Here is an 11,220-nt window from a genome sequence, read left to right on the forward strand (position 1 = left end):
CACTTGAGGTCGGGTAGTGGTCGGTCGGGCTCTTCTTGAGGCTTGAGCTTTCCTCTTTGATGTAGTTGCCATGCTTTCCAAGAACTCCCAATCATCGTTCTCATAGTTTGTTCCAAAAGTCCCACCGGTGATAGACATCAAATCACGTGCATCTTCGGCACTCAACCCCTCGTGAAAGGCATTCATCAACTCCCACAATTCAATTCCATGGTGAGGGCAATTTTTAATCATCATATTGAAACGCTCGAACGCCTCATGAAACATCTCACCATGTTGTTGTTGGAAGCTTCTCAACCCCTTCCTTGCATCGTTGGTCTTCTGGGCGGTGTAAAACTCATCCAAGAAAGTTTGTTGCATCTCCCCCATGTATATATGGATGCCGAAGGTAACGTGTATAACCATTTTTCGCCTTCTCTTCCAATGAAAATTGGAACAAAACCAATTTAATATCGTCGGCTGAAAACCCTTGACTCCCAAGAGTGTTGCAAATCGAGTCATAAGCCTCTAAATGAAAATAAGGCTCCTCCGTTGCCAACCCCTTGTACTTTGGTAAACTTTGCAAAGAGTTGGTTCTTACTTCAAATGTTTTCCCTTGATCATTATGAGGAATGACTACCGGTGAAGGGTTTTGCGTGATTACCGGCCGAAAATGTGCTTCAATGCCCCTCACATTTTCTCTAAGGTGTCTCCTTGGTACACCATACCTACCTCTTGGAATAATAGGACCATTTGGCCTTGGTACTTGCCCTTGTGGTGCGATTGGTTGTTGAAATTGTTGTTGTCGCATCGGTGGGCGTTGAGGTGGTCTTTGAAATTGTTGTTGTACATGTTGTGGCCGGACTTGTTGCAATGGAATAGGTGGTTGCATTGGTGGCCCTTGTGGTCTTGGCCGAATGTGTTGTGGTATAAGTTGTTGTTGTGGCATTCCACCAACACTTGCCATCCCTTGAGATTGACTTTGCACATACCCAAACTCCCCTTGATCACCATAACCTCCATAAGCGTACCCATCATCATCATACCCCTCAAAATCTTCAAATCCCTCATCATAACCATCTCCTTGAATTCCCGAAGTTTGCCCAAATGGGATGGTCGAATACTGAAAACCCGATTGTTGTGGTCTAAAGGATGAAGTTGTATGCACAATAGTTGAATTTGGTGCAATTGTGAAGGTGGATGATGATTGACCCGTAGTTGGGGGAAAGAAGTGAGATAATGGTAGGATTGTGGTGGATGGATTGTAAGTGATGGTAGGCTCAGTTTGAGTGGTGATTGGTTGGGTGACATTGGATGGTGTAAATTCAGCGGTGGTATTAGGTAATGTGGTATTTGGTGATGGTTGGGTGGAAGTAGGTATAAAGGGTGAGGATGATTGACCCGTTGTAGGTGGAATTTGAGAATCAGCCATGATGTTTCTCGGTGTGATGGGTGAAGTGGGTGAACCGACGATTTTGTTTTCTCGTACTAAAACTCTGTTTTGTCTTAGCGTTCTTTCAATTTCCGGATCAAACGATAGCGGTGATGACCTGTGAGAGCCTCTAGTATGCATACACCTGAAGTACCTGCACACTAAACACAACCAACGTAAACCCGAAAATAACAAAACAAAACTATTAAACTAACACACGTTGCGCACTACTCCCCGGCAACGGCGCCAAAATTTGACGTGATGTCGTGGTCACTATCAAATTTAATCCCCAAAACAACTATAGTTAGTGGTAAGAGGGTATCGAACTCAGGTAGTATGTGGAAGGTATGTCGGTTGTATAGCTTTGTACTTAAACTACTATTAAACTAAAATTGCAGAATTTAAAATTCAAGAGTTTGGATTGTTGTTTCAGAATACTAAATTAAAAACTAGTTGCAAATCAAATGTTGGTTGTAAAACAAATTAGGAGAGAACAATGACCATCTTAGGTTTCAGTTTCTTTAAACAATTGTGTGTAATTCCAACTAGAAAGAGTTACATAGACATAACTCGTGTATAGATAATTGAAGTGATAAAAGGGAACAAAGTACTCGGATTAAATAAACGCGAGGTTGTTTCCCGATGACCAATTAATCAATAACCAACCCTAACCCTTCCCGTGATATCTCGATTGCCAACGTCACCAAGAACGTACGATTAAGACTAGAAATTGCAATATCGATTAACAAGTTACAAGCAATCAAACATACACCATGATATTCAAGCAATGCAAGTTATCATTCTAGAAATTCAGAAATAAACACACAAAAGTTCAAAAGAAACCTTCACCTAAGATGATCACGGAAAAGTTTAGCCGGACATAGTTTGGTGAATCATCATACCAACAAATCTAATGTTCATAGGAATCATAAACACAAACTGAATGTTAGAAATTGTTCAAAACCAAGCAAGCACAGCCAAATTCGCCCCTAGTGAGTTCCAAAACCGTCCAATGATGAAGAATGATGAAAAGACACCATCAAACTAACTTAATTGTGGCAGTTACACTTTTTCCGTCAGACACCACCGTAATTTACGGCTCCACCGTAAATTACGGTGGACAATAAAATGTTACGATGTCTAGAGACTGATTTACGGTGGGGAACAGATGAAATCCAGGTCCACCGTAAATTACGGTAGGACCGTAATTTACGGTGGTGAGCTGACTTGTCTTCTTTGTTTTGTCTCTTGTTCCACGCTCGACCCGTTCATCACCAAAGTCTCTAAAGCTGCATTTAATCCATCTTTTAGCTCCCGAACCGCACCTGAAACATAAGCAACGGTATTTATCTAATTCAAGATAATTACACGATTAAGTGAAGGATTATTTCATCTTTTAACGTGCTTAAGGGTTGTCCAATGGACCACCCGTCATTAATTTCAACAGAACTTATGAGAACAGACAATACCCTTCAGCACTGGATGAATTTTTAGTCAAATAGAGGTTTGAAAACAATTGTTTTCAACAGACTTTTAATATAAACATATAAATTCATATTTAAAAATATAAAATAAATATCAGCAGCCATTTAAAAACAACAATCATTTAATGCAAAACATTTCAAAAATAAAATTGCATTGGAAAACTATAAAATTAAATATCAAGAAATCGAAAGGACAAATTTTAAACCTCTGGCATAAAAAATAATAAAAAAACCTCTTCATTTAAACACCAACAATACTCTACATGGCAAAACGCATGCTTCTACCACTTCATCGGACACAGATGTTGGAAACCTTTGTTGGGCAACAACAGATGTTGGAAACAGTGGTAAGTCAACAGTTGTTAGGATAAACAGAACTTATGAAAACAGACAATACCTTTCAGCAGTGGATGAATTTTTAGCCAAACAAATGTTGATTCAAAACATCAACAAATACTATAAAAGACTGATTTGTTTGATTCTAAACATCATCAAAAAATGTCTTTTAAAAACCTATCCTCTCAAAAACCAAATCAAAATCTGCAACACCAGACAATACTCTATAGATAAAATCTTATGCATGAATACATGTATATGGGCAGAGGTTCGATGTCAGTGTTTTAAATAGATTTTAAAGCAATTTTATGTATTAAGACTTATGATGCAATAATGACATAAGAAAAAGCGTCGTTGGACAGCCTCTATGGCTGCTACATCAGCTTTTCTTATGTCACAAGAATTTTTAGAGAAATAGAGGTTTGAAAAACAGTTGTTTCAACAAACTTTTAAGGATATTTCAAAATATTTTAAAAAATAGCTATTTTTTAAGAATAGACTTTTGATATTCTAAAGACATTTTACAAAGATCTGATGGCTCACATCTGCCCACTTCAGAACCTCTGTTGTGATAATGGATGACAGTTGTTTGGAAACCACTGTTGGGCAACAACAGATGTTGGCAACAGTAGCAAGTCAACAGTCGTTAGATAAAACAGAACTTATGAGAACAGACAATACCTTTCAGCAGTGGATGAATTTTTAGCCAAACAGATGTTTCAAAAACAGTTGTTCTCAACAGACTTTTAAGGATTTTTGAATTTTTTTTAAATAGCTATTTTTAAGAATGGGCTTTTGATGTTCAGAAGAGATTATAATGCTTTCATCATCAGCAGACGATGATTTCAAGCAGATGTTCTCTTTTGGTAAACTTTAACATTGACAGACCTTTACAGTTCTTCATCGACTCAAACAACTGTTCATGCTAAAATTAGTAAAAATAAAATGCTCCACAAAGTTTAATAGAATTAAAATTTATTTATGACATTAAAAGATCAACAATTACATCAAATACTGAACAACGAAACTTTAAAATCTAACATATACACCAAGAAATTTAAGAATCTAACATCAAGAATTAAGAAATTTTAGCTTCAACTCCATCAAGTACTGAACTTCTCTATGTATATCTTGGAGCATCGCCATGAACTCCACGTCTCTATCACCGCACTCTATATTATTGACAACACAAAGGTCATGTACGGAAGTTGAAGGCATCGCCATCAGGTTTCTGGAAACCTGGTCTCTCGTGAACATACCAAGATATAGTCCATCAAAACACCTCTTCAGCTCTTGAAGAGTAGCCTTATCCTCATATACGTGATCGTTAACTTGCTTGATAAAGCGCTGCTTTAAATCACCGAGTCTGCAGAAGTGTATGATGATATTTTAAGTTATATATTACTCAACTGATGTGAAAGAAGGATATGTTGGTAGTAAAACATGATGGAAAACATGTGAACTGACGATGATATTATATAGTGAAATAGCTAACAGCCCAAAGGTCAGATTTAATTTCATTGTACCCTTAAACTAATCTAGGAGGCAAAAACCTGTACATTTAATATAAACATATAAATTCATATTTAAAAACAACAGTCATTTAATGCAAAACCTTTCAAAAATAAGTTTTCATGGGAAAACTATAAAATTAAATATCAAGAAACCGAAAGGACAAATTTTAAACCTCTGGCATAAAAAAAAGGAAATTGGCCTGTAATAATCCCACATAGACCTTATTGGCCATTAATAGTACCTCCTCAGAATATATTCCCTCCACCAGTCCCACCTTTCACCTATTTTTCCTACAATGGTCCCCCGTTAAAAAAACTTAACGGAGTTAAGCTTATTCCAAATTACAAACAGATTTTTTAGGGCTTTTTATTAGAACGACGATACGAGTCCATTGATGTAAAACTTGTCTCGAAACGGTGCTCCAAGTGACTTGATTTTGGTTAATTGGAAATTTAAACACCCGAATTGAAGTTTTCTGAGTTTGTTTAACTCATATGAGTTTTCGGTTTATCTTTTACACACACATACACATATGTGTGTGTGTGTGTGTGAAAGATAAAACGAAAACCCACTTGAGTAGAGAAAACTCATGAAAACCCTATATAACATTTTTATTTTTTTCTTAAAAAACAGGAAATCTAACATAAATGTAAAAAGCGCTTACTAGTTTTTTTTTAAAAAACGTGTTCAAAATTTGTATGTTACGTTTTTTTGGACATATATATTATGTAACATGAAATTTTTTACATTTTTTAAAAAATAAACTACTCGGCGTTGTTTTGTTTTTCTTTTATAAAAATATTAAAATATATGTATGTTACATTTCATATTTTTTTTAGAAAAAATAAAAATATTATTTGGTGTTTTTATAAAGGTTTTTTTTTTTTTTTCCATTCCTCCTTATATATTGGCACCGGTCAATTAGATAGCCAAGTGGAAGGAAAACTTACAAGCAGCCCCTAATTTAAGAAGATTGGTTGACCCAATGATTCTCTGGTAGCCAATTATCTGTAAGCCATGATGGTAGAGGGAAGTAGCAAAGTAAGTTCAATAGAGATATTAAATTCAAAACCACATGGTAAAATAACAATAGCATGCTGCATGTGACAAGAAACCTCCATGGTTGACCATAAGATAATTAACATCGTGTAATTGGCTCCTATTCATTGACCCTTTCTTCATATTCAACATCTTTGCGTCTCTCTCTCTGAACAAACGCGCATATATATACACACACATATGACAATCATACACACACATGCAAATATATTCAAACCCTACAATAACTCCATCAAAACAATACTAGAAACCAGAAGAAAAGAAAGCCAAGAAATGTCAATATCTATGTCGAGATTGATCGTCGGTTCATCCATATCAACAACACGGCCAAGTCTTAACTTTACATCTTTCTCATATAATCCAACATCCCAAGCATCATTCTCAAACAACAAGGATCATTCATCTTATAGCTGTCATGGCTTCAGTAGCAGAAGCTTGCAGTATGATCCAATGAAGACGATACCGCGAAAAAGCTTTGTTATACGCAACAACATCACTCCACCTCCCGGGGTTCCTCTTCCTTCTGGATCGCCTTCCGGTTCCATGTAAGCATCGATAAATCTCCATTTTTCGTTTATTTTCGACTATGCCTTGACATCAACCTTAGCATGTTATTTTTTTGTTTGTTTTTATTTTCAGAAGAAATTGGATTGTGGGTATCGTGTTTACATTTGTTTTACCCTTTTGCACGCATAAATGGGGGCCATTACTTCAAATAAAGAGTAAGAATAAATTGTTGTCTAATATTGCTTGCATCACATATTAGGTCTTTGGTCAATGAGGTAGCGGGGAGTGGTTGGGGAAAAGACTTGATGTTCCTTGTGAGTTAGATTCGACTCCCACTCTCTCCATTATTTTCTATGGCATATGGGTGGCGCCAGTTCGTCTTGAATGGGAGGCAAGGTTTTACTGATTATTCCACTGTCTTGCCTTCGGGCGGGTGGAGGTCGGGTTTCCGCGCATCTGGGAGAGCCAAGGGCCTGGTGGCGGTCGAGTAGTCGACGCTGGCCATAACACCCGATGTTACGGTGGTTTGCACGTCGTTCCTTACCGGTCAAAAAAAGATATTAGGTCTTTCATTAACTTCATAAAACGGTAAAACCGGTTAATTAAGTTGTTTATATTGAAGCAAATTGGTCGTGTAAATTGATTCGGCCGTCTAACCTTTCAGTTTTATTATTATTATTATTATTATTATTATTATTATTATTATTATTGTTATTATTATTATTATTATTTTAATATTTATCATATTACTTAATCATTTTAAAAAATTTAAGACAAACTTCCATATTTTAAAAGAAACAAAAATTAACTATTCAAACATCCAAAAGCAAACCGTTTCCTTTAACGTTGTGGTCACATGTTTCTATCAAAACCAGAGCATGAATATTATAGATAATTTTTGTTGTAACTAAATTTTTAACCATTTCAATCTAAAAATCTGCAGATAAGGTGGACAATGTGGTCAACACGGCTGAGTATATAATGGAAACTATCGAGGCGGTGGCTGAAAAAGTAGACAACGTCATTGATAATATTACAGACGATCTTCCAGAAAATAGCAGCATTAGAAAAACTATGGAAGCTGTTGATGAACTTGTTGAAGGAGTTGCCAAGAGTGCTCATATCGCCAATGATATCATCGATAAGGTTTGATTACTAAACCTTGATACCTCCTCAATATTTATTGTTTGAATAATCTAAATTTTCTTATTTATGCAATTGCAAAAAAGTAAACTAAAAAAATTGCAGAGAAAAAGTTTATTTTTATGTTTTTATATATATTTTTGTGATTATGGATGTTTTGCACAAATTGAAAATGTCCATGACTTTTTCATATGACATTTTTATTAAAAAAAAAATTAAGCATAATAATAAGCGTTTTTTTATATTTATGATTAGTATGATATTGCCATATAAAAATAAAATTAAAAAAAAAAATCACTTTTACTACGTTTTGGGCACTTGCCGGATCCATCATCCATCCAAAATAAACATCATCATTTAACGTTAGTTTTTAATGGTGTTAAAAAATGGATAGATCTGACAACTTTTGTGAAACCCAAGTGATAAAGTCGAGAAAAAAAAACTTTTCGGACGAAAATGGCAAAAGTGTTCAAATCTCATGGACGATTTTAGCCGTTTACTTCTTATTTTTTATAAGAACATGCAAAACAAATAAAATATCTAGCCCTCATGTGAGCAATGAAATTAAGCCCGTTCATTTACTTTTTGTTTTTCATAATTTTTTAATGATATTACCTTTATCAATCAATTTAATATTTTTAATTACTGTCGTTTGTTAATTAAAAAAAATTAAGTACGCAATTGTGTTTATTTCCTCCCGGAGATTCTGGTACAAGTGTTGTTAAACATTAAGTTGTATTTAAACTAAAGTATTTATTTGGTATAGTTTTACAGTACGATAATAAACTAAATTAATTCTACCGTTTTACTTTGAAAACAACATTCTTTATATTCAAATATCGTTTGTTTAAAATTATTATTTTCTCCATTTAGTATATATTACAAGTGGAACCTGTAAGCCTATATATTTTAATTATTTTTTTAACCAATTGGTTGCATGTGCATCGTAAGTTAATATACCTTTTCCCACTTGTAAGACGAGTTATTAAATAATGTAACAAGATATTACCAAATTACGTTCATTATTTACGAAAATAAACAAATATTATATGATTAGTGGGTGGATCAGGTGTGAGAAGAGGACAAATGTTAGTAACTCGATTTAGTTTTTTCTCATTTAAATAACTTTCTCTCTTGATTTTCAAATAACTATGACTTTTTAATATGATAATATTAAAATAAATTATACCGTATTAACGGTCATTTCATTCTCTTTAATTCGAGCAGCGTATTGCTACAGTTTTCTTAAAAGAAATTTACAGGATTTTGAATACTCATTAGTTCATTATGTGACTACGTGATTTTTTAATACTCATTACGTGATTACACAATCAACATAAACCATCACGTAATTACACATTCAATCTAAATCCATTACCTGATTACACATTCAATATGATTTGTTATAACTGATGTTATTACAATTATGCTTATTGTATTATTACACATTCAATAATAAGAACTTGATTGTTTATTATTACGTGATTAAATCTCTAATATATGACATTATGTGGTTACTATAGGTTGAGTTGGCTAATGTTTTGTATATAGTTTATCCTTAATACGCGATTAGACCTGAATATTAGGTATTTCATATGAAATATTATGTATTACATGTTTTTTTTGTTTTTATGTAACTACGTAATCACTCAGTATGATTTCACATAAAATACTATAACGAAATCACGTAATCACGAAATGGATATTTAAAATCACGTAGTCACGTAATAATGCACAGTCAACTATTGTTACGTAATTATGTAATCACTTAGTGGGGTTTTACATAAAATACTATAATGAAATCACGTAATGGTTGTATAAAATCACGTAGTCAGGTACTGGATAATCAAAATCACGTAATCACGTAATGGGGCAAGTAATTCACTTGATAAAGGACCAGAATGCCCTTTTCTCTATGTTGCTTTAATTGTTTGTATCTTATAATTACTGAAATGCCACCGTCTAGTTTTAAGTCATTGATTTGAAAGGTCAATAACTTATGATATCGCCTACCCTTCGTACAAGATATTTGTCTTGTTCAGGAGTTGACCTCTATTATATCAATGAAATATCACTTTGTGTTTTATGTATTTGTTCTATTTTTGGGCTAATATTTGACAATGATTTATATACCATTTTCTAATAATTATTAATACAGATTTAAAAAAAGGTACTTCCATAAAAATACCATGATTTAGGTATAAACTAATTATAAAAATAACGAAATTAGCCATATTAGCGAAAATGAAAATAAATAAATTTGGCACTAAACAATTAAAGTTTTAGTATAAGGATTTAAAATGGGAAGTAAAAAATACAAACGAAATTAATTTAATAGATACAATTCATTTAATTATACATATAGTTGGAACACATAAATATAAACCGCTTTAATTTAAATAAAAACAGTTCACTTAGTTATAAAGTCAGATTCAGAAGACGATTTGTTTTAAGTTCGAAAATATAAGTTTATAGAGTCAAGTTATTCTACAAAGTATTCTAATTGTAAGAAGTGTAAGAAGGATTTATAGAGTGACAAGTGTCTAATAACCTAAAACTAAACCCACTACATCACCACCAAAAACCTAAACACCCACCACCACCCAAAAACCTAAACCCCCCCCCCCAACCAAAAAACCTAAACACCCCCCCCCCACCCCCCGGCAAAAAAAAAAAAAAACTATACCTCACAAAAAAAACCCCCAAAAAACCTAACCCCCCCCCACCCCCCAAAAACCTAAAAAAAAATCTAAAAAAAACTAAACACCCACACCCACCCCCCACCCCTACCCAAAAACCTAAACCCCCACCCCCTCGGCAAAAAAAAAAAAATATATATATATATATATATATATATATATATATATATATATATATATATATATATATATATTTTTAGGGGGTGGGTGATGTGTGTGGGGGGGGGGTGGGGGTTTAGGTTTTTGGTGGTGGTGGATGTTTAAGGTTTTTTTTTTTTTTTTTTTTCTTTGTAGTGGGTTTTTTTGTGTAGTGGGTTTTTTTAGGTTATTGGACACTTGTCATTCTATAAATCCTTCTTACACTTCTTACAATTAGGATCCTTTGTATTTGATCCTAATCCTAAGTTTATATATATCATAATGGAGCAGGTGGAAGAAGTTGAAAATAAATTAGAGTCAATGATTCTGAAAGAAGCCAAAGAGAAGGAGGCTCCCAAACTAGTTGTAGATACGGAAGAAATGCCTACCCAAGAAGCAACAACGAAGTCGTTAAAAGCGGATTAAAATGGTTGAAATTAATAAAGATGGTCAACTTTTTAATGTTTGACCTAAGATCATGTGAATCACTTGAAGTTTGGCAATGTAATTAACTAGTTCACTTTGTTTGTTTATTTAAATAAGTGATTGATTGTTAACATATTTTATATGAAAAAGTTAATTTCTAGTATAAGTGGAAACATTTTGTCATTGTTTAATTTTTTTCTTGTGAACATTTCCAAAATAGTTGCACAAATCGTTCACCAATATAACTTTGTGATGAACAAGAGAAAATAACAATGTTTTTATAACTGGACCGGACGTTAAACTGGACGTCTTAGTGTTTCAATGGTTGAACCGGATTTAAGAACTGAATGCCTAAACATTTTATTTATAATTATATTGGTACCAGTGGGCCACTATACAGCCCGTTTTATTAGCTTTCTAATTCTTTATGTCTTCCTAAAAAGATCCCATTATATATTATAGAGCCCATTTTAAGCCTTTAGGTTACATAAAGTTTACCACTTTG

At 33.7% G+C, this 11,220-nt stretch overlaps 1 protein-coding gene and 1 non-coding gene across 3 annotated transcripts; both read left to right on the top strand.

Moving 5' to 3' along the window:
• Nucleotides 1-202: 202 nt before the first annotated feature.
• LOC118482422 lies at nt 203-308 on the top strand. Its single transcript, XR_004868461.1, has one exon. It is a non-coding gene; the product is annotated as a small nucleolar RNA R71 (small nucleolar RNA).
• A 5,677-nt stretch (nt 309-5,985) lies between these two features.
• On the top strand, nt 5,986-10,878 carry LOC110877991. 2 transcript variants are annotated; one of them, XM_022126238.2, is made up of 4 exons: nt 5,986-6,347; nt 6,445-6,524; nt 7,253-7,455; nt 10,581-10,852. In XM_022126238.2, the coding sequence occupies exons 1-4, from the start codon at nt 6,076-6,078 to the stop codon at nt 10,713-10,715; spliced, it is 690 nt and encodes a 229-aa protein (XP_021981930.2). In that variant the 5' UTR covers nt 5,986-6,075; the 3' UTR covers nt 10,716-10,852. The 2 variants fall into 2 exon arrangements, with proteins under 2 accessions (XP_021981930.2, XP_021981929.2); XM_022126237.2 differs by having other exon boundaries at nt 5,987-6,347; nt 6,442-6,524; nt 10,581-10,878.
• The last annotated feature ends 342 nt before the right edge of the window (nt 10,879-11,220 follow it).

This window comes from Helianthus annuus, chromosome 9 (genome assembly GCF_002127325.2).
Source record: "Helianthus annuus cultivar XRQ/B chromosome 9, HanXRQr2.0-SUNRISE, whole genome shotgun sequence".
In the NCBI taxonomy this organism is placed as follows: Eukaryota; Viridiplantae; Streptophyta; class Magnoliopsida; order Asterales; family Asteraceae; genus Helianthus; species Helianthus annuus.